The sequence below is a fragment of the Pan paniscus genome, chromosome 1 (genome assembly GCF_029289425.2).
Source record: "Pan paniscus chromosome 1, NHGRI_mPanPan1-v2.0_pri, whole genome shotgun sequence".
Taxonomy (NCBI): domain Eukaryota; kingdom Metazoa; phylum Chordata; class Mammalia; order Primates; family Hominidae; genus Pan; species Pan paniscus.
The window spans coordinates 141069215-141094308 of NC_073249.2; the positions used below are offsets into that span (position 1 = coordinate 141069215).

The 25094-nt window shown below is 36.5% G+C and overlaps 1 protein-coding gene across 3 annotated transcripts in view; it reads left to right on the forward strand.

Moving 5' to 3' along the window:
* COL24A1 (collagen type XXIV alpha 1 chain) overlaps positions 1-25094 on the forward strand; it is a 404401-nt gene that overhangs the window by 272675 nt on the left and 106632 nt on the right. For all 3 annotated transcript variants that reach the window (XM_003805298.6, XM_034934180.3, XM_055116591.2), the window contains 3 exons: positions 4218-4271; positions 4427-4534; positions 23597-23650. In XM_003805298.6, the coding sequence (XP_003805346.4) occupies positions 4218-4271; positions 4427-4534; positions 23597-23650 (216 nt within the window). The remainder of the gene's footprint in view (positions 1-4217; positions 4272-4426; positions 4535-23596; positions 23651-25094) is intronic.

The window sequence follows — 25094 nt, forward strand, 5'->3', positions numbered from 1 at the left end:
GATGTCTTCTTTTGAGAAGTGTCTGTTCATATCCTTCACCCACTTGTTGATGGGGTTGTTTTTTTCTTGTAAGTTTGTTTGAGTTCTTTGTAGATTCTGGATATTAGCCCTTTGTCAGATGAGTAGATTGCAAAAATTTTCTCCCATTCTGTAGGTTGCCTGTTCACTCTGATGGTAGTTTCTTTTTCTGTGCAGAAGCTCTTCAGTTTAATTAGATCCCATTTGTCAATTTTGGCTTTTGTTGCCATTGCTTTTTGTGTTTCAGACATGAAGTCCTTGCCCATGCCTATGTCCTGAATGGTATTGCCTAGGTTTTCTTCTAGGGTTTTTATGGTTTTAAGTGTAACATTTAAGTCTTTAATCCATCTTGAATTAATTTTTGTATAAGGTGTAAGAAAGGGATCCATTTTCAGCTTTCTACATATGGCTAGCCAGTTTTCCTAACACCGTTTACTAAATAGGGAATCCTTTCCCTATTTCTTGTTTTTGTCAGGTTTGTCAAAGATCAGATGGTTGTAGAGATGTGGTGTTATTTCTGAGGGCTCTGTTCTGTTCCATTGGTATGTATCTTTGTTTTGGTACCAGCTTTTTTGGTTACAGTAGCCTTGTGGTATAGTTTGAAGTCAGGTAGTGTGATGCCTCCAGCTTTGTTCTTTTGGCTTAGGATTGTCTTGGTAATGCAGGCTCTTTTTTGTTTCCATATGAACTTTAAAGTAGTTTTTTCCAATTCTGTGAAGAAAGTCATTGGTAGCTTGATGGGGATGGTATTGAATCTATAAACTACCTTGGGCAATATGGCCATTTTCACAATATTGATTCTTCCTATTCATGAGCATGGAATGTTCTTCCATTTGTTTGTGTCCTCTTTTATTTCGTTGAGCAGTGGTTTGTAGTTCTCCTTGAAGAGGTGCTTCACATCCCTTGTAAGCTGAATTCCTAGGTATTTTATTCTCTTTAAAGCAATTGTGAATGGGAATTCACTCATGATTTGTCTCTCTGTTTGTCTGTTATTGGTGTATAAGAATGCTTGTGATTTTTGCACATTGATTTTGTATCCTGATACTTTGCTGAAGTTGCTTATCAGCTTAAGGAGATTTGGGGCTGAAACGATGGGGTTTTCTAAATATACAATCATGTCGTCTGCCAACAGGGACAATTTGACTTCCTCTTTTCCTAATTGAATACCCTTTATTTCTTTCTCCTGCCTGATTGCCCTGGCCAGAACTTCCAACACCATGTTGAACAGGAGTGGTGAGAGAGGGCATCCCTGTCTTATGCCAGTTTTCAAAGGGAATGCTTCCAGTTTTTTGCCCATTCAGTATGATATTGGCTGTGGGTTTGTCATAAATAGCTCTTATTATTTTGAGATATGTCCCATCAATACCTAATTTATTGAGAGTTTTTAGCATGAAGGGCAGTTGAATTTTGTCAAAGGCCTTTTCTGCATCTGTTGATATAATCATGTGGTTTTTATCTTTGGTTCTGTTTATATGCTAGATTACATTTATTGATTCGCATATGTTGAACCAGCCTTGCATCCCAGGGATGAAGCCCACTTGCTCATGGTGGATAAGCTTTTTGATTTGCTGCTGGATTTAGTTTGCCAGTATTTTATCAAGGATTTTTCCATTGAAGTTCATCAGGGATATTGGTCTAAAATTCTCTTTTTTTGTTGTCTCTGCCAGGCTTTGGTATCAGGATGATGCTGGCCTCATAAAAAGAGTTAGGGAGGATTCCTCTTTTTCTTTTGATTGGAATAGTTTCAGAAGGAATGGTACCAGTTCCTCCTTGCACGTCTGGTAGAATTCGGCTGTGAATCCATCTGGTCCTGGACTTTTTTTGGTTGGTAGGCTATTAATTATTGCCTCAATTTAGAGCCTATTATTGGTCTATTCAGGAATTCAACTTCTTCCTGGCTTAGTCTTGGGAGGGTGTGTGTGTCCAGGAATTTATCAATTTCTTCTAGATTTTCTAGTTTATATGCATAGGGGTGTTTGTAGCATTCTCTGATGGTAGTTTGTATTTCTGTGGGATCGGTGGTGATAAACCCTTTATCATTTTTTATTGCATCTATTTGATTCTTCTCTCTTTTCTTCTTTATTAGTATTGCTAGCGGTCTATCAATTTTGTTGATCTTTTCAAAACACCAGCTCCTGGATTCATTGATTTTTTGAAGGGTTTTTTCTGTCTCTATCTCCTTCAGTTCTGCTCTGATCTTAGTTGTTTCTTGCCTTCTGTGTGCTTTTGAATGTGTTTGCTCTTGCTTTTCTAGTTCTTTTAATTGTGATGTTAGGGTGTTAATTTTAGATCTTTCCTGCTTTCTCTTGTGAGCATTTAGTGCTATAACTTTCCCTCTACATACTGCTTTAAATGTGTCCCAGAGATTCTGGTGTGTTGTGTCTTTGTTCTCATTGGTTTCAAAGAACATCTTTATTTCTGCCTTCATTTCGTTATGTACCCAGTAGTCATTCAGGAGCAGGTTGTTCAGTTTCCATGTGGTTGAGCGGTGTTGAGTGAGTTTCTTAATCCTGAGTTCTAGTTTGATTGCACTGTGGTCTGAGAGACAGTTTGTTATAATTTCTGTTCTTTTACACTTGCTGAGGAGTGCTTTACTTCCAACTATGTGGTCAATTTTGGAATAAGTGTGATATGGTGCTGAGAAGAATGTATATTCTGTTGATTTGGGGTGGAGAGTTCTGTAGATGTCTATTAGGTCTGCTTGGTGCAGAGCTGAGTTCAATTCCTGGATATCCTTGTTAACTTTCTGTCTCATTGATCTGTCTAATGTTGACAATGGGGTGTTAAAGTCTCCCATTATTATTATGTGGGAGTCTAAGTCTCTTTGTAGGTCTCTGAGGACTTGCTTTATGAATCTGGGTGCTCCTGTATTGGGTGCATATATATTTAGGATAGTTAGCTCTTCTTCTTGAATTGATCCCTTTACCATTATGTAATGGCCCTCTTTGTCTCTTTTGATCTTTGTTGGTTTGAAGTCTGTTTATCAGTGACTAGGATTGCAACCCCTGCCTTTTTTTGTTTTCCATTTGCTTGGTAGATCTTCCTCCATCCCTTTATTTTGAGCCAATTTGTGTCTCTGCACATGAGATGGGTTTCCTGAATACAGCACACTGATGGGTCTTGACTCTTTATCCAATTTGCCAGTCTGTGTCTTTTAGTTGGAGCATTTAGCCCATTTACATCTAAGGTTAATATTGTTGTGTGTGAATATGATCCTGTCATTATGATGTTAGCTGGTTGTTTTGCTCATTAGTTGATGCAGTTTCTTCCTAGCATCGATGGTCTTTACAATTTGGCATGTTTTTGCAGTGGCTGGTCCTGGTTGTTCCTTTCCGTGTTTAGTGCTTCCTTCAGGAGCTCTTGTAGGGCAGGCCTGGTGGTGACAAAATCTCTCAGCATTTGTTTGTCCTTAAGGGATTTTATTTCTCCTTCACTTATGAAGCTTAGTTTGGCTGGATATGAAATTCTGGGTTGAAAATTCTTTTCTTTAGGAATGTTGAATGTTGACCCCCACTCTCTTCTGGCTTCTAGAGTTTCTGCCAAGAGATCCGCTGTTAGTCTGATGGGCTTTCCTTTGTGGTTAACCCAACCTTTCTCTCTGGCTGCCCTTAACATTTTTTCCTTCTTTTCAACTTTGGTGAATCTGACAATTATGTGTCTTGGAGTTGCTCTTCTCAAGGAGTATCTTTGTGGTGTTCTCTGTATTTCCTGAATTTGTATGTTGCAGAGCCTTAATCTTTACCTCTCTACTTAAGGGGAGAAAATATGGAAACTCTAAAAATCTGGTAGAGTGGTCATAACTGAATCAAGTTTTATTAACCCATGTAAATTCAATATAGCAAAGCACTATACCTTTATGAGATGCAGTATTTACATTTCTTGAACTCAGAAACACAAGTCTAGCTATGTAAAATTCTAGAGCTACCAAATGGATATATATTACTTTAATTATCTAAAATTATTAATATTCTGGGATCATCTTATATTTGAATTTATGACACTCTGAATCATGAAATCATCTTCAGAGCTATTCAAGGCAAATTAGATCATTCTCATTTTACTGTCAAATCCTCTTTAGAAATAAAGTAGTAGAAATAAGTGAACACAAATTTGCTATTTTCCATATATACTGTGGGCTAAAAATAAAATAAATGATATAGCAAAAAAAACTCAATCATACTCTTTCTGCTACAAAATAGGGTGAACCAGGAGCTCCTGGAGAAGAAGGTCTCCAGGGAAAAGATGGGTTAAAGGTAAATTATACTTTTAAGATTATATATAAAATAGATGTTTTGTAAAATCTTTAAAATATTAGACGTCATTGTTTTTGTGTGACAAAAACCTGTTTATTATTGGCATAATTATTTCACTGTATTCCTTTATAGAAAACTTTTTTATTGCGTTACAGGGAGTACCAGGAGGAAGGGGACTTCCTGGAGAGGATGGAGAAAAAGGAGAGATGGGCTTACCAGGAATTATAGGACCCTGGGGTAGATCAGGCCAAACAGGCCTTCCGGTAAGTACTGCTGGGTTCACTTTCAAATACTAAGTGAATTCACTGCCTGTATGTGTACACATGCACACACCTACACACACTCTGACCTCCTTATATATCCAGTGGGTAATTGTATATGTGAAACTGTGGCTTGAGAGAAGGAAAAGTCAAGGACTGATTATCAGCCCTCCTAAGATCCAAAGAGGAAAGATACTTTTTCCATAAGCCATGTAACTTCTGTCATAAAGCATTTATAAAGGAATGTTTTATGTTGTCTCAAACTTAGTTTGATTAAATATTTTGGATCTTTATTCCTATAACTGACATTATTGTTGTAGAGTAATATCGCAGCTCCAGGATGAAACAAGAAATTCTTTGCAAGCATAATATGAGCTATCAGATCTGATCCTGAATTTTGTTATTACTTCAGAGGAAGTTCTAAACATCATTTTGAACAAATTCTCTCACCTCAAGACAAGTGGAAGATGTGAATAAATAATAAGAATAATGGCCAGGCCTGTAATCCCAGCACTTTGGGAAGCCGAAGTGGGTGGATCACCTGAGGTCAGGAGTTAGAGACCAGCCTGGCCAACATGGTGAAACCCCTCCTCCACCAAAAATACAAAAATTAGCTGGGCACCATGGTGCGTGCTTGTAATCCCAGCTACTCAGGAGGCTGAGGCAGGAGAATCGCTTGAACCCAGGAGGCAGAGGTTACAGTGAGCCAAGATCGTGTCACTGCACTCCAGCCTGGGAGACAGAGTGAGACTCCATCTCAAAAAGAGAGAGAGAGACAGATCGAGAGAGAGAAAATAGCATCTTTTTTGCTTAAATGCTTAATTTATATTTATTATAGTCTTCCAGATACAGCCTATCTGGTCATTCTATTGTTTCATTTTACTGTACCCTTTTTCTTGTCTCATATCTTTAAACGTGGGTTCTCCTCAGTTATTGTCTTTACTTCTGTAAATGTTCATGCCTTTGGAGGTATTCTCCTATCTTGGGAGTCATCCCTTTTGACCCTACCAGAAAATGGTTTCTCTTTCTTCTGTACTCTGGCAGTTTTATTCTGCCTTTTAAAGATTGCAACATTTAAGCATGTGGGTCTCTTCCCCAAGAGAAAACATAGCTCTTCAAAACCAGATGCTCTGTCTTTACTCCTTCCCATAAACCACAGTGCTTCTGTGCTCCAGTATTTCCACATTGGGGCTCAGTAAAGACTGAGGAACTAATTATGAGTAAACTGATCATGCAGGCAGGCTGGAAGACAAAGTAGTGGTTTACAGTGTTTATAATTTTCAGCTTTTTTTTCTGTCCTTCTCTTTTCCTCTGGTTTCTAACCTGCAGATCATTGAATGGGCCCTGCCCCAGTCAGCTCAATTAGGTTTGCAGGACTAAGAGGAAAGCTCTATCTGGAAGAAAACAACAAATATCTTAAATGAAACACAAACTAGCTGTCTTACCATTCATTTTTATCAATGACTATAATTCCTTTAGCAGCAATTACAATTAATACCCCCAAATAATAGCATATTTCAAAATAACATTTGAAGAATGAAGATAAACCAGAAGTATCAGATTATTTTTGAGCACTGGCAAATGGCAACTTTTTTCTTTTCAGTTTTACAGCAGTGGTAAGTGCCCATTTCTTCTCTGTCCTGCCCTCAGACCTGGAGAACTGTGATGGGTGTTCCAGCACAGCAAATACAAAGTACTTAGGAATCCCAAAAACTTATCTTATTTATTTATTTATTTATTTATGAGATAGAGTCTCACTCTGTCACCCAGGCTGGAGTGCAATGGCATGATCTAGGCTCACTGCAACCTCCGCCTCCCGGGTTCAAGAGATTCTGTTACCTCTGCCTCCAGAGTAGCTGGGACTACAGGCACGCACCACCATGCCAGGCTAATTTTTATATTTTTAGTAGAGACGGGGTTTTACCATGTGGGTCAGGCTGGTCTCAAACTCCTGACCTCGTGATCCACCGGACTCGGCCTTCCAAAGTGCTGGGATTACATGTGTAAGCCTCCATGCCCAGCTCCCAAAATTATCTTAAACATCATTAGTCCAAACATTAAACAATATAATTTCACTTATATACTGTCATAGAATCCTCCCAATAACCTATAGATGTTATTATTCCCTATTTTACAACTGGGAAAAAACTTAGAAAAAGCTAAGAGATTTGTACAAGATAATATAGCAGATGGCACTGCTTTATTTATTTACTAAAGAATAATCACTAAATAAATTATTAATAAAGAATCTTTTCTTTTAGACAGAGTCTCACTCTCACCCAGAAGTGCAGTGGCACGATCTTGGCTCACTGCAACCTCTGCCTCCCGGGTTCAAGTGATTCTCCAGCCTCAGCCTCCCAAGTAGCTGGGAGTACAGGCACCCACCACCATGCCCACCTAATTTCTGTATTTTTAGTAGAAATGGGGTTTCACCATGTTGGCCAGGCTAGTCTCAAACTCCTGAACTCAAGTGATCCCCCTACTTTGGCCTCCCAAAGTGCTGGGATTACAGGCATGAGCCGCTACACCCAGCCATTAAAGAAATTTCTTTATTTTCTAAGCCTTGCTTACCCATGGGTTAACCAGCTTTGGCCCCATATTTTTCCTTTCTAGAGTTCTTAATAATTTTCATCTTTGTTAGAGGACTCATCCCTCTTCCATTAGTGTCAGGCCTGGACCCACAGAGAAGCCAAGTAACAAATGCCAAGAAAGTGTGATTATCTTCCTGATCATTCTTGTCAAATTTGTTTTCAGGTTAAAAAACCACCAACAGTTATTCATACTTTAGTATGTATATTTAAAAAATCAACTAGCATAGTTCTCTAGCAGAATCCTAAGAGTTTGTAAAGAGGGAAAAAACAGAATTAAGAAAAGGGAAAGTCTAAACATATACCGTAGAATACCACAGCAAGGAATCCCAAAGAGGAATGATACAGTATGACAGCTGGTGACGAGTACAGCAGAGATGGAAATGGGACTCAAAACAAGGCATGGAAAAATGATAAACACAGATTTCATCTGCTTCATAATTTTTCCCAGGAAAAATCATGCCTAGTACACATCTTTGGTGCCTTTTTTTAGTAACACCACATGTGTGTTTTTTATTCTTTTTGTTGTTCTCCTTGGAATTTTAAATGGCTTTCAGCTTGTAAACTCAATAAAAATACCATGGCATATTTTTTCAAAAGAATTTTGCAATCCAAGGAACTATTGCTTAATCAGGCAGCCTAATGCTGGATTTATTTTTGCACTTTAAAAATTCTTCCTTAGACAGTGTCACAAAGATGCTACCTTGGATTCCTACAAAATAAATAAGAAAGAGAGTGAGAGAAAGAAATAAAACTTTTTTTTTTCAAGAAAAGAAAAGATCTCCTTACTTCCTAGAAGACTGCAGAATGAGATCTGGATTGAAAAATAAAGCAAGGGAAGCATCAGTAATGAATTCCAAATCCAGGAGTTAGATTTCTTTAAACAGAAAAAAAAATTGCATATTTTATGCTTGAATCTTGTGCTAAAATGTTCAGTTGCCTAAATGCATAACTCTGCATGAGAAAAGAATTGGGAAGCATCTGAAAGGAAACATCTGCCTGACTTAGGGTCTGTTATCTATGCTAAAAAATCTACCACTGTGTTATCTAAGATCTGAACAGATTTGCAACTATAAACTCCAAAGTTGGATGTATTAAAATGAAATTGTCCTGTTTTATATGTTTGGTTGGATTTATTGAAATGTGGTTTTTACTGTCTGTTTAAGGTGGTATGATATTAGGTAGAGGTAAATATCTTAAGGGAAGATAAAATGAAATAAAGTGGCCTTCTCCAATAAGTTTTTTAAATAAGATCTTAAAAGTGAAGTCATAAAGATGAGAAAAATATCAATAGTTGGAAAAGAATGATAAGATATATGTTTCTTGTTTCTTTTTTTAATAGCAAATGTTTATAATGTCTATTTTTTATATATATACTTTAAGTTCTAGGGTACATGTACACAACGTGCAGGTTTGTTACATATGTATACATGTGCCATGTTGGTGTGCTGCACCGATTAACTAGTCATTTACATTAGATATATCACCTAATGCTATCCCTCCCCCCTCCCCCATCCCACGACAGTGTGTGATGTTCCCCTTCCTGTGTCCAAGTGTTCTCATTGTGTAATTCCCACCTATGAGTGAGAACATGCGGTGTTTGGTTTTTTGTCCTTGCGATAGTTTGCTGAGAATGATAGCTTCCAGCTTCATCCATGTCTCAACAAAGGACATGAACTCATCCTTTTTTATGGCTGCATAGTATTCCATGGTGTGTTCATGCCACATTTTCTTAATCCAGTCTATCATTGATGGACATTTGGGTTGGTTCCAAGTCTTTGCTATTGTGAATAGTGCTGCAATAAACCCACGTGTGCATGTGTTTTTATAGCAGCTTGATTTATAATCCTTTGGGTATATACCCGTAATGGGATTGCTGGGTCAAATGGTATTTCTAGATCTAGATCCTTGAGGAATCGCCACACTGATTTCCACAATTGTTGAACTAGTTTACAGTCCCACCAACAGTGTAAAAGTGTTCCTATTTCTCTACATCCTTCTCTCCCCCACTTGTTGTTTCCTGACTTTTTAATGATTGCCATTCTAAGTGGTGTGAGATGGTATCTCATTGTGGTTTTGATTTGCATTTCTCTGATGGCCAGTGATGATGAGCATTTTTTCATCTGTCTGTTGGCTGCATAGATGTCTTCTTTTGAGAAGTGTCTGTTCATATCCTTCGCCCACTTGTTGATGGGGTTGTTTGTTTTTTTCTTGTAAGTTTGTTTGAGTTCTTTGCAGATTCTGGATATTAGCCCTTTGTCAGATGAGTAGATTGCAAAAATTTTCTCCCATTCTATAGGTTGCCTGTTCACTCTGATGGTAGTTTCTTTTTCTGTGCAGAAGCTCTTTAGTTTAATTAGATCCCATTTGTCAATTTTGGCTTTTGTTGCTATTGCTTTTTGTGTTTTAGACATGAAGTCCTTGCCCATGCCTATGTCCTGAATGGTATTGCCTAGGTTTTCTTCTAGGGTTTTAATGGTTTTAGATCTAACATTGAAGTCTAGCATTCCCTTTGAAAACTGGCACAAGACAAGGATACCCTCTCTCACCACTCCTACTCAACATAGTGTTGGAAGTTCTGGCCAGGGCAATCAGGCAGGAGAAAGAAATAAAGGGTATTCAATTAGGAAAAGAGGAAGTTAAATTGTCCCTGTTTGTGGATGACATGATTGTATATTTAGAAAACCCCATCGTCTCAGCCTAAAATCTCCTTAAGCTGATAAGCAACTTCAACAAAGTCTCAGCATACAAAATCAGTGTGCAAAAATCACAAGCATTCTTATGCACCAATAACAGACAAACAGAGAGCTAAATCATGAGTGAACTCCCATTCACAATTGCTTCAAAGATAATCAAATATCTAGAAATCCAACTTACAAGGGATGTGAAGGACCTCTTCAAGGAGAACTACAAACCACTGCTTAATGAAATAAAAGAGGACACAAACAAATGGAAGAACATTCCATGCTCATGGATAGGAAGAATCGGTATCATGAAAATGGCCATATTGCCCGAGGTAATTTATAGATTCAATGCCATCCCCATCAAGCTACCAATGACCTTCTTCACAGAAGTGTTTCTTTTTTCTAACATAGTTTCCTTGGAAACAATCAGTTGGGAATTTAGGGTCAGCATTAAGTGGCATTATGGAGTAAATGATTATCTAAATCTTTATCATCTGAATGGTTTCTGTGACTCTGGTGTTAGGCTTGTTTATTCTGAACAGTTTCATCATAAAGCAACACAAATAGCAAGCCCTGCACTGACCACTGTGTCCCTCATCTCCCACTAAAGAGCTGTACATTGTTGAGTGAGTCATTCTTTGATTTATATGTTCACACACGACACAAAACAAACAGGTTGGAGCTATGCAGAACTTCCCAAGATGATTGTGTCAGGAGGGATGCTAAGTTAGCAGGGCCCCATTTTTTCTATTCCTGTATCAGTCAGGAATGGTCCTTGTATGTCTTTTTAACATAGATTTTTAACGTAGACTTTCTTTGGAAGTAAAGGTTCTAAGGCTTTAAAAAAATTCATTATCTTAGATTTTCTAAACTTTTATTCAGCCTTACAGACTGTGATTCTATAAAATATTTGTGTTCATTTGTGAATTCGATGAAGTTGTTGAGTACCTTCTATGAGCCAAGAACTCTGCTAAACATTAGGGATACAGTGGGGAACAAGACTACCAAGTTTCCTGATCCTCAAATGTTATAATCTAATGAAGAAGACTGAAAGATTAAAAGATCACTGCAGATTGTGATAATGCAATAATGGAAATAAACATACTAATGAAAGAGAATAACTGATTATGGGTAGAAAAGCCAACTAGTTAAAGATAGAGAACATATATCAGCTAGGGTAGTGAGAGAAGGCTTCTCTGAATAGGGGACAATTACATTGAGACATGGAGAGTAAAAAGGAACCCATCAAGCAAAGAACTGTGGGAAGATCCTTCAAGATAGATGAAGCAGCAATGGCCGAGATATAGAGGTGAGAATGAGCTGAGTATTTTTAGAAAACTAAAAGGGTATTACAGCTGCAGCATAATAAATAGTGAAAAGTTGTTTGAGATGAGCTTGAAGAAATAGGTAGGAAGCAGATCATGAAGGACTTTTTAAGCTATGATAAGAAATTTGGGTTTTATTCAAAGTGTGGTTAGTGTTATTGGCTATCTCAAGAAATGAAACGAATTACAGGAAAAGAACAAAATAAATTTCACTTAGAAAAGCACATCATACGCCAAGACAATTCAGTGAGAGAAAGAATGGTCTTTTCACCAAATAGTGCTGGAACAACTGGATAACCACATGCAAAAGAATAAAGTTGAACCCTTCCTTCTACTGCAGAAAAAAATGAACTCAAAATGAGTCATAGACCTAAATGTAAGAGCTAAAACTGTAAAAGTCTTAGAAGAAGACATAGGAGTACGTCTTCTAAGATAAATTGGACTTCATTAAAATTAAAAGATTGTTGGTTCATAGGCCACAATCAAGAAAGTAAAAGATCAACCCACATAATAGGAGAAAATATTTGAAAATCATATATGATAAGGGACTCGTATCCAGAATATATTAACAATCTGATAATAAGATAATTAACATAAGTGAAAAATGGACAGACTTAAATATCTCCAAAGAAGATATACAAATGACTAATAAGTGCATGAAAAGATGCTCAATATCATTACAAATATCAGGAAAATGCAAATCAAAACCACAATGAGATACCACTTCATACCTACTAGGATGGTTAGTGTTAATGAGGATATAGAGAAATTGGAACCCTTATACATTGCTGATGAGATATAAAATCTGCAGTTTCTTTGTAAACCAGTTTGGCAGTTCTGCAAAATGTTAAACATGGACTTACCATATGACCCAGCAATTCCACTTCTAGGTACGTATGTCCAAGAGAATTGCATTTAAACAAAAGCTTGCACATGAATTTTCACAGCACATGATTTATAAGAGCGAAAAAGTAGAAACAACCCAAATGGGCATCACCTGATGAATTAATAAATAACATGTGAAATATTATTTGACAATAAAAAGGAATGGTGTACTAGTACATGGTACAGCATGGATTAACCTCGAAAACATTATGCTAAATGAAAGAAGCAATTCACTAGAAACCACATATTGAATTGTTTTTTGTTTATTTGTTTTTGTTTTTGAGACAGAGTCTTGCTCTGTCGCCCAGGCTAGAGTGCAGTGGCACGATCTTGGCTCACTGCAAGCTCCACCTGCCAGGTTCACGCCATTCTCCTGCCTCAGCCTCCCGAGTAGCTGGAACTACAGGCACCCACGACCACGCCTGGCTAATTTTTTGTATTTTTAGTAGAGACGGGATTTCACCGTGTTAGCCAGGTTGATCTCAATCTCCTGACCTCGTGATCCGCCCGCCTCTGCCTCCCAAACTGCTGGGATTACAGGCGTGAGCCACTGTGCCTGGCCCACGTATTGTACTTTTATATGAAATGTCCTAAATAGGCAAATCTATACATACAGAAAGTGGATTAGTGGTTGCCTAGGGCTAGAGGGGTTGGAAAGAAATGGGGAGTGACTTCTTATGATAATGAGATTTTGGGGGGAAGTGACGAAAATGTTCTAAAATTGATTTTGGTGATGGTTACACAACTATGTGAATATACTAAAAATCTAATTGTACACATTAAATGGGCACATAATTCATATACATGATACGTGGATATCATGTATGAATATATAGTATCATGTAACTATCACATATGTAAATGTTAATTATTCCTCAATAAATCTGTTTTAAAAATAGATATGATGTGATACTTCTAAGACAAAATAGCTACTTTCACAAAGTCTAAAATAGGGAATCCCAACTGGTTCCTCTATTTTATTAGTAAGCAACACCAAGCTGACTATTCTCAATCAACATGACATAGATAAATGACATATATAAATTGTATAAAATAGCATTTTTAAAGAGATGTGGTCTTGCTATGTTGCCCAGGCTGGACTTAAACTCCTGGACCCAAGGAATTCTCCTGCCTCAGCCTCCCAAATAGCTGGGACTATAGGCACACACCAAAAAAATAGCATTCTTCTTTCTGTAATTATTGAATAAATCCATTTTAACATGTACATTGTAAAAAAAATGCTATTTTTCCTATATGCCCTGCAAACCTCTAGATACACAAATGGGTTGCAGTGGGCAATGTTAACTTTTAAAAGCCAACATTTTGGAGCAAAATATTACTTACACATTTCAGGAAAAGCACTAAAATAAACCAGCCTACTAGCAGTGGAAATTTACACTTCCTCCTAAAAAAAATATAACAACAACATATCCTTGAAGAGAAAAATACTGAACAAATAACCAGGGGGGACCTTTCTGATTATAATAACAAGAAAATACAATATAGAATAGCGCAACCCCTTTTCTCACATATAATGGGTTCTTTAAATATGTGCAGAAGTTTACTGTGCAAAAAATTCCTAATAGATTCATATGTTCTGTTCCCTAGAAGCTAAAAAATATTATGAAAATCTCTCACTCTACTTTGCCTTTTACTCAGAAACCTTGGTTTTACTTTCAACATTTAATGCATGTTCTTTAAAATGTTATTTTCTTACAAGTGAATACCTAATAGACTACCTTACTGTCTGATTAGGGCTAATTATTTTCAATTTTGGGCATACATTCTGTCATTCATTTATTCATTCATTAAATATTTATTAAGCCAGGCACAGTTATGAATGTTAATGTTACAGCAGTGAACAAAACAGACAAGGTTCATGCTGTCATGAAATTTATAGGAATTTGTATTCTAATGTAGGAAGACAATTTCAACATGAGTGATAATTCTGGTAGTGATAAGTGCTGTGAAGGAAATAAAGATTGAGTGCAGTGATTCATGCCTATAATCCCAGCATTTGGGAGGCTGAGACGGGAGGACCCCTTGGGCCGTGGAGTTCAAGACCAGCCTGGGCAACATAAAGAAACCCCCATCTCTACCAAAAATTTTGTAAAATTTGCTGGATGTGGTGGCTTACACCTGTGGTCCCAGCTACTTGGGTGGGAGGATCTGCTTGAGATTGCTGGAAGGTCGGGGCTGCAGTGAGCCATGATCATGCCACTGCACTCCAGCGTAGGTGACAGAGCAAGACCGTCCGAAAAGAAAAGAAGGAAAAGAAAGGGAAAGAAGGAAAGAAGGGAAGGAGGGAGGGAGGGAGGGAAGAAGGAAGGAGGGAAGGAAGGAAGGAAGGAAGGAAGGAAGGAAGGAAGGAGAAAATAAGGAGAAAATATGTTATTGGGATGTGGTGTGACCAGGTAAAGGGGTTACCTATTTAGGGTGGTCACAGAAGTACTACCTGAGGCTGCATTGAGCCAGGCACCTAAGCATAGAGAAAGCCACCTATGTGATTATCTGAGGAAAAGAGATTTCTAAATAGAGGGAATATCTAATGCAAAGGCCCTAAGGCAGAAGGGGTTTTAAAAAGAGTAAAGAAAAAAATGAAAAAGAGCCCTGTATCTAGATTATAGTAAATAATTGGAAAACATGATGTCAGAGAAATGGTAGGAGCCAGATCATAGGGAATTATAGACCGTGATAAGAGGTTTGGTGATTATTCTCATTGCAATGGACAGTCATTTGGAAGGTTTTGAACAGGCAGAAGGGTATGATTAAAATTGTTAGTGATTATTTGGGCTATTGTGAAGAAGTGAGCTATGGGGTTAAAAGTGGACCAAACCACTTATAAAGCTTTGGCAGTAGTCTAGATGAAAAATGATGGTGGCTTGGAATGAGAAAACACAGTGATAGTGAATAATGATCAGATTCAAGACATATTTTAGAGGCATAGCTAACTGAATTTGCTCCTGGTTTAGATGTTGAGAAGATGGGATAAAGTAATAAATAATAAACCCTAGATTTTAGCCTGAGCAACTGAGTGGATAATCATGCCATTAAATGTGTAACAGAGCAACAAATTTGTACTTACAGATGTGCAGATATGTAACTTCTTTATTTCTGGCTCATCTGGTTTTCCTCACAAGCTCCTACTTACTGATTAGTGGAATGCAGTGGGGTTGCGGGGGATGGCAGCAGGCAAAGAGAAAATTTAAAATCTGACTCAGTTGAATGCTTAAACTTAATCTAATCATATAAAGTAGTAGCTTCTTCAGGTGCTCAGACTATCAAGATGCTTAGTCTCTGAAGTGTATCAGTCCTTGACCTCTCTCTTTTACTCCTTTCCATCATTGAGTCTGTGTGTCTTGTGATTGCAAGGATGAGGATGCCTTGGATATTGATGCAGGTGTTATTTGTGCTAATTGGGACAGGGTAATCTTCCCTCACTGCCTACCCTGATGGTTTCTGCTGATGATGTTTACATCTAGTAATTTTCATTTTTTTCTTTGTCTTTTTTTTTTTTTTTTTTTTTTTTGGAGAAGAGGGTTCCCTTGCTGAACTGGTCTCACATCAGGTCCCACTAATTTCTATAGCTGTCTCTGAGGTCTGCTGTGGTCCTTATTCAGTACTAGCCAAGGAAACCTGCTCTTCAGCCCTTATTGTAGAGCTATATATTCCTAGAGTAGTGATCACCCTGTCCCTGCCACAAACTTCCCAGCTGTTTCTGAGTTGCCATCTACATCATATAGGAATCGAAGAGTAGCTCAGGAAAATTTAACCATATGGTCTTCCTCATTTTGACTTTGTTGAGTAACCATATTGACAGGGCTACCCACCAGGTGATATCTACAGAAGATACCTTTCAAATTCCAAATGAGTAATTGGGAAAAAAGATCTCTCTCTGACAAAACTCAGAAAAGGGAAAATATGTCTCTCTCTCCTCCTTTGCCTTCCCACATTCTCCTGGAGCCAAAACAAACAGACAAACAAAACCTCTATGCTTCTCTTTACTTCCCCTATGTCATATCCTCATCCTTCTATCATCTATTAAAAGCCTTATGGTAATACATGGAAAGTGTCTTCTGTATCACAGGACAGCTTTGTGTGCTAGGTGCTCCAGACTCAACTCATGAAATGTTAAAAGTTGGAAACAAGGAAAACAGAAAAATATTATTTTAAGGCATTCAGCCTTTGGGCGTACAGACACCTGAGGCTGAACAGGCAAAGTCCTCATATTCAAAGAGGCAAGAAAGAAAACCATTTTACTAATTTTCAAATTTTGCCTTATTACAGTGGAGGTGGGGAAGAGTAGGAGGAAAGCAGTTTAGGGTTAGGAGGAGAGATTTAGAGACTTTGGTTTTGGACGCGTAAAGTTTAAGATACCAAATACAAATGCAAAGAGCTATCATTAGGTAGGGTAATCAGAAAGTCAGTGATGGAGTGAGAACAGGTGATATAATTAGGGAATCATTAGAATACAAATTTCTCAAAACTATACCATTAAATGGAAATTAATCAGTCTGCTCCTGAAAGACTTTTGGGTAAACAATGAAATTAAAGCAGAAATCAAGAAATTCTTTGAAACTAATGAAAACAGTGATACAACATACAAGAATCTCTGGGATATAGCTAAAGCAGTGTTAAGAGGAAAGTTTATAGCACTAAATACCTACCTACATTAAAAAGTTAGAAAAATATCTAATTAACAGCATAACATCACACCTAGAGGAACTAGAAAAACAGGAGCAAAACAAACCCAAAAGCTGAAATAACCAAAATCAAAGCTGAACTGAACAAAATGGAGATGAGAATAAAACATACAAAAGGTCAACAAAACCAAAACTTCATTTATTGAAAGAATAAATAAGATTTATAGACCATTAGCTAGACTAATAAAGAAAAACAGGCAGGGAGATGATCCAAATAAACACATTCAGAAATGACAAAGGGGATGTTACCATCAATACCACGGAAATACAAAAAACCCTCAGAGACTATTATGAACACCTCTCTGCACACAAACCAGAAAACCTAGAAGAAATTCATAAATTCCTGGAAACATACAACCTCCCAAGATTGAACCAGGAAGAAACTGAAACCCTGAGCAGACCAATAATGAGTTCTGAAATTGAATCAGTGACTTAGAAACCTACCAACCAGAAAAGCCCAGGACCAGATTGACAGCCATATTCTACCAGAGCTATAAAGAAGAGCTGGTACCAATCCTACTGAAACCATTCCAAAAAATTGAATAGGAGGGATTCCTCCCTTATTCATTGCATGAGGCCAGCATCATTCTGATATACAACAACAAAAAAAGAAGACTTCAGGTCAATATCCCTGTTGAACATAGATGCAAGAATCGATAACAAAATACTAGCAAACTGAATTTAGCAGCACACCAAAAAGCTAATCCATCATGATCAAGTAGGCTTTATTCCTGGGATGCCAGATTGGTTCAACATATGTAAATCAATAAACGTGATCCATCACATAAATATAACTAAAAACAAAAAACACACGATCATCTCAATAGGTACAGAAAAAGCTTTCAATAAAATTCAACGTGCCTTAATGTTAACCCTCAACAAACTTGACATTGAAAGTACATACCTCAAAATAATAACTGTCATCTATGACAAACCCACAGCCAATGTTATACCTAATAGGCAAAAGCTGGAAGCATTCCCCTTGAGAGATGGAACTCTCACCACCCCTACTTAATATAGTACTGGAACTCTCAGTCACAGCAGTCAGACAAAAGAAAGAAATAAAAGGCATCCAAATAGGAAAAGAGGAAGTCAAACTCTTTTTGCAGATTATATGATTCTGTACCTAGAAAACCCCATAGTCTCTGTTCAAAGGCTCCTAGATCTGATAAACAACTTCAGCAAAGTTTCAGAATACAAAATCAACGTACAAAAATTAATAGCATTTCTATACACCAATAACATCCCAGCTGAGAAACAAATCAAGAGTTTAATGCCACTCATAATAGCCACAAAAAGAATAAAATACCTAGGAATATTTGGGAGGCCGAGGCAGGTGGAACACGCTGTCAAGAGATCAAGACCATCCCGGCCAACATGATGAAACCCCTTCTCTACTAAAAATACAAAAATTAGCTGAGCGTGGTGGTGCACACCGGTAGTCCCAGCTACTCTGGAGGCTGAGGCAGGAGAATCGCTTGAACCCAGGAGGTGAGGTTGCAGTGAGCTGTGATCACACCACTGCACTCCAGCCTGGTGACAGAGCGAGACTTCATCTCAAAAAAAAAAAACAAAAAAAAAAAAAAAAACAAAAAAAAAACACCTAGGAATACAGTAACCAGGGAGGTGAAAGATCTCTACAATTAGAATTACAAGACACTGCTGAAAGAAATCAGAGGCAACACAAACAAATGTAAAAACCTTCTATGCTCATGGATAGGAAGAATCAATATTGGTAAAATGGCCATACTTCTCAAAAGCAAGTTAAAGACTCAATGCCAGTCCTATCAGATTACCAAGAACATTTTTCACAGCATTAGCAAAAGCCATTCTAAAATTCTTATGGAATCAAAAAAGAGCCCAAATAGCCAAAGCAATCCTAAGCAAAAAGAATAGAGCTGGAGGCATCACAGTACCTGACTTCAAACTATACTACAAGGCTACAGTAACTAAAACAATATTGTACTGGTACAAAAACAGTTACACAGACCAATGAAACAGGTTAGAGAACCCAGAAATAAAGCCACACAACAACAACTATCTGACCTTTGACAAAGCCGATAATAACAAGCAATGGGGAAACTTTACCCTATTCGGTAGATGGTGCTGGGATAACTGGCTAGCCATATGCAGAAGATTGAAGCTGGACCCCTACCTTTTACCACATGCAAAAATCAATTTAAGATGGATTAAATACTTAAATATAAAACCTAAAACTATAAAAACCTTAGAAGAGAACTTAGGGAATACTATTCTGGACATCAGCCCTTGCAAAGACTTCATGACAAAGATTCCAAAAGCAATTGCATCAAAAACAAAACTTGACAAATGAACCTAATTAAACTAAAGAGTTTCTGCACAGCAAAAGAAACTGTCAAAAGAGTAAACAGACAACCTAAGAACAGGAGATAGTATTTGAAAATTATGCATCCAACAAAGGTCTAATATCCAGAATCTATAAAGAACTTAAATCAATAAGCAAAAAACAAACAAACCCATTAAAAATGGGTAAATGACTTGAACATACACTTCTCAAAAAAAGACATACATTTGGCCATCAAATATATGAAAAAATGCTCAGTGTTGCTAATCATTAGAGAAATGCAAATCAAAACCACAATGAGATACCATCTCATACCAGTCAGAATGGCTTTTATTAAAAAGTCAAAAAATAACATGCTGGTGAAGTTGCAGAGAAAAGTGAACACTTATACACTGCTAGTGGGAATGTAAATTAGCTCAGCCACTGTGGAAAATAGTCTGGAGATTTCTCAAAGAACTTTAAAAGAACTACCATTCAACCCAGCAGTCCCATTACTGGGTATATACCCAAAGGAATATAAACTGTTCTACCATAAAGATGCATGCGCATTTATCTTCAGCGCAGCACCATTCACAATAGCAAAGACATGGAATCAACCTAGATCTCCATCAACAGTGGACTGGATAAAAAAAAAGTGGTATGTATACACCATGGAATCCTATGCAGCCGTAGAAAAAGAACAAGATCATGCCCTTAACAGCAACATGGATGCAGCTGGAGGCCATTATCCTAAGCAAATTAATGTGGGAACAGAAAACCAAATACCACATGTTCTCCTTAAGTTGGAGCTAAACCTTGAGTACACATGGACACAAAGAAAGGAACAGTTAACATCAGGACCTACTTGAGAGTGAAGGGTGGGAGGAGGGTGAGGACTGAAAAACTGCCTATCAGGTATTATGCCGATTACCTAGGTGACAAAATTATCTGTACACCAAATCCATGTGACACATAATTTATCCACATAACAAACCTGCACATGTACCCCTTGAACCTAAAATAAAAGTTAGACAGAAAAAATAAAACATAATACTGTGGTTATTGTGGCATGCGCCTGTACTTCCAGTAACTCGAGAGGCTGAGGTGAGTGGATTGCTTGATCCTAGGAGTTCAAGTCCCGCCTGGGCAACATAGCAAGACAATGTCTCTAAATAAATAAATAAAAGTAATATACAAAAATAGGTTCCATTCTTTTTCACCAGCAATGAGCAGTTAGATATTTTTAAATGCAATTTCCAACACAATTAGCCACAAAATTAAGTACCTAGCAATACATCTAAACAAAATATTTGTAAAAATGGTGTGGAAAATTTTTGCAATTAAAGAAATTATAATCATTTATTAAAGAACTAAATAAATGGACAGGTATTTTATATTCATGATAGGAAAACTCAATATTATAAAATTATCAATCTTCTCCTATATTAATGAATACACTTAATACAATTTCAACCAAAATCCCGATGGGATTTTTAATAAAACTTGATTGATAAAAAGTGATTTAAAAATTTGTGTGGAAAACCAAAGGGCCAATATTAAGACAACTTTAAAGAATAAGTTGTGCAGAGGTGGGATGGTTGTGGAGGAGGTGGAAGAGAGAATCTGACCTATCTGATATAACTTATTATTGAAGCTAGAGTAATTAAGTTAGTGCCATACTCATTCACAAATAAACAAACAGACCAATGGAAATTGAAGATAATGTAGAATCAGATATAAGTATATTTTGAAACTTGATTTTTGATAAATTGATTATGCACTACAGATCTATAAGGAAATGAACAATTTAATAAATGGTACCAGTACAATTGGTTATCCAAATGAAAAAAAAAATACTCTCCCTCACACAAATGCGCACTTGCGCGCACACACACAAACACACACCCCGCAAAATTACATTCCAATTGATTAAAGGCTTAACTGTTAAAATCAAAATCTTAAAACTCTTGGGAGAACATTTAAGATAATATTTTATGACCTTATAAGGAAAGGGGAAGCAGTAAAGATTTCTTAAAACAAAGCACTAAAAGAAACAGAAAAAAAATATTAATGACTTTGACTGCATTAAAATTGCAAACTTGTGTTAGTCCAAAGTCGTAATAAACAAGGTGAGAAAATAAGATACAAGCTGGGAGAAGAGATTTGTGATATATGGAATGAACAAAATATAAGTATGTATAAAAACATATACATGTAACTAAATAAGACAGCCCAGTAGAATAACGGGCACAAGATAGGAACCAGAAATTCACATAGAGATATAGATGTCCGATAACTTTATGAGTAGCTATTCATTTTTCCATAATAACCAATAACATAAATTGAAATGATAACATCATTCTGCACCCATTTTAAGTCTCATACGATCAAGCATTATAGGAAATATGGAGTAAGTGGAACTCTTAAACATTGCCATTGAGGATGTAAATTGGCAAAATCACTTTGGAGAACAATTTGACAATATCTGATATGCTTGAAGATGCATGTATCCTACAACCCAGCAATTCAATTCAAGGGTACATACCCTATAAAAACTCTTGACATGAGCACATAGAGACAAGTACAGGGTGTTTATTCCAGCATTGTCTGTAATAGCAAAAGAAAGCCACCAAAACATTAACCAACGGGAAAAGTACTTAAGTTGTGGTTTGATAATAACATGGAATCCTGTAGCATTTTTTTAAGTAAATGAATTAAAGACACAGTAATTTCAAAACAAAAATGTGTTAAAAAGAAGTTTCAGGAGAACACATAAAGTATGATACCGCTTTTTAAAAATTTTTAAAGATACAAAATACATATTACTTGGGGATACAAATGGAGTAAAATTATTAAGAAATGTGTAGGAACAATAAAATTCAAGACAATGATTGCACCTGAGTAGGGAAAAAGGGTGATGAGTTTGGATAAGTATATGTTTAATGTGGTGCTTCAATTATATGTATATATATATGTATATATATATATATACACACACACACATAGACATACACATATATTGGTTCTATTTCTTAAAGTAGATGTAGGTAAATGGGCTTTCATTGTACCTTTTAACATCTTTACATGTACTTCAATATTGTGTAATACACTTTTAATAAACAGCAGAAGTTAATAACGACTAGCATATTTTGAGCTCTTCATCATAAGTCTAGTCCTTTCTAAAGTTTACATGCATTCTCTTATTTGCTCTTAGTCTTTGAAGACGTTCTTTTATACCTCTTTTATTTAACAGGAATCTGAGGCCTTTAGAAATTAAATAATCTACCTATGGCTGTATAGGTAGGTGTTAGGTGCCAGAGCCAGAATATGAAATGGGAGCAGTCTGGCTTTTAAAAGCTCACAGCTTTAATCTCTATGAAGATTAATCAGCCTCTTTTTGAAAGGCCTCATTAACTTCAAAGAAGTCCTCAGGCTAGTGCAACTACCATTTCTACCTCTGGATGCAGCTATAACTACAGCAATAGAGCACAACAGCTTTGGCCTCTAAATTCAGTGATTTTCTGAGGCTAGAAGAGCATTTGCTCAGGAGCATAGGGTATGAGTCATTTCCTTAGGTATCTGTTTATTCGTTCAACAAATATTTATCTAGAGCCTACATAGCACAGTGGTAAACCACAAGTTATTTCTTGTCTACATCATTTTTGCAATTTGCCAAGCTTTTGGGACACAAAGTTGAGATTTCCATTTTCATTTCCAGCAAATGCAGGGAATGTTGTGATTAATTATTAGCCATTTTAGAACTTGCAACCTGGCTTACTGTGGAACTCACTTAAGCCTAACCATTGTTTACCTGAAAATTCATACAGTGCCCCACTTTTACTTAAAAAAAAAAGTGTATATTGAAAACTTTTAATATACTTTTAGCTACACAAAGGACAAATTGAAATGAAAATATTATTTTTAAGTTTTATATGGTTACCTCCTTTTTCTCTCTGTATTTCCTTCTTTTTTTTTCACAGATCAACGAATATCTCTTTAACTCTTTCTACTCCAGTGAGATTTTGAGATTTTCCTTGACCACGTACTAGACACATTGAAATTTTCCTTGACCATGTACTAGATGTATTTTATACTCTGTACTTTCTTTCATATGTGTGTGGAGACGTCATTGGATAGGCAGAAGTCCTGTACTTTCCACAAGATGCTGAGCTCCCAGTAGCTGATAGAAATGCTGAGATGGATGCCTTTGGGTTTATACTTTTTTATTTTAGTTAAACGTGTTTTACAGCCTGTGACGTAGAAGGCATGGGTTAACTTTAATTACATTCTCTCTAATTAAAATGGGTATACTGAATCTAAGTAATGTTCCACCTAGAATAATGAACAGTGTAATTAAGACTCTCTTGGCCAGTTTGTGCGTGTGAACTTTATAGCTAATAACAGCTGCACCTCTAAGTCATTGTGACCTCTTTTTAAATGATACAAACCTAATAATGTGAAAACTAACCCTCATTTTTACTTCTCGTCCAATCCAATCCAATCTGATAGAAGTATTCAAATACTCCATCTCATCTTTTCTTTAACCATTTATTTCCTTTTTTATATTGAATATTTTAGGGACCTGAAGGAATTGTGGGAATTCCAGGGCAAAGAGGTCGTCCAGGAAAAAAGGTAATTTTTTACATCTTCTTATGCAGGTTTTCTTTCTTCTGATGTGCCCAGAACTCCATAGACTGCTGTAATGTTTTCAATTTGGACTAGATAGTAAAGTAGTAAAGAATTATAAATGTTGCTTTAAAAGATACATTTATATAAATTAATACTTAATTTCAGTTAGGAGTACTTATTATCGTGATTATTTGAAGGCAAATTTTCCATTTTGTAGTTTGTAAAAAATCTTAGCTTTTCCTTCTTTCTCTTGTTTGCCAAAAATTCTTTTAGTAGACCATGGGCAAGAAGAAAGATAAAAGGAAAATACTATACCATTTGTGCTTTTCAATGACAACTTTAGTAAAGTATTTGAGGGAAGAGAATGTAACTATAATTATTTGTTGTCAATGTGTTTTTCTAAGTTGGTTTTATTTTTTCCATATATGAAGAACTACAAATCAAGAATATTTTTATTTGCTTACTTTATATTTTACTAAAAAATTGGTTGTATTTATAAAATTTTAGTACATTATAAAGAAAATGTATATTTATATAAATATGGAATCAATCTATTCAAATATTGATGAAACATAGAAATGGTTTTCCCATTGGACTATGACATTTTAGAATTATTTATTATAATTAACTTCAAATCACATCATATTTTGATTTCCAGAATCCAATTCTAGCATTCCTGCTGATATATACCTAATCAGTCTTCCTCAGAATTTTTAGACAATAGATAGGGGTAATAATGAAGAGAAATGAATGAGGTAACATTTAATTGCCATTCTTATCCATTAAAAATAATTCCAATATTGAAGTGTCTTTCCTCATATATAGTGTTATGTCTAAAATCAACATTCATAGTGAGACAGTGCAAGTCTTTGTATAATAACAACCTGCACCCCTGGAAAAATAAAATAAAGCCTCTTAGCTGTTATGAATCCCAAAAATTTCCTGTCCAACTGTGTTCACAGTAGTTTTTCTTTGTATCTTCTTGTTTATCAATAATAGAACAGGTTGGTTCTCACTTAGGAAAATGAAGAATAACACAATGTTGTTTAAGAGCAGCTATATTTTGGTGCTAAAGAAAGGTCAGTTTGTTGGCCGGGCGCAGTGGCTCACACCTGTAATCCCAGCACTTTGGGAGGCCGAGGTGGGCGGATCGCTTCAAGTCAGGAGATCGAAACCAGCCTGGCCAACATGGTGAAACCCTGTCTCTGCTAAAACTACAAAAATTAACTGGACGTGGTGATGGGTGCCTGTAATCCCAGCTACTTGGGAGGCTGAGGCAGGAGAATCGCTTGAATCCAGGAGGCAGAGGTTGCAGTGAACTGAGATCTTGCCACTGCATTCCAGCCTAGGTGATATAGTGAGACTTGGTCTCAAAAAAAACAACAACAAAAAAGAAAGGTCAGTGTGTCTAATAGAAAACAGAAGATAATTAGTTTTCTGAAAGATG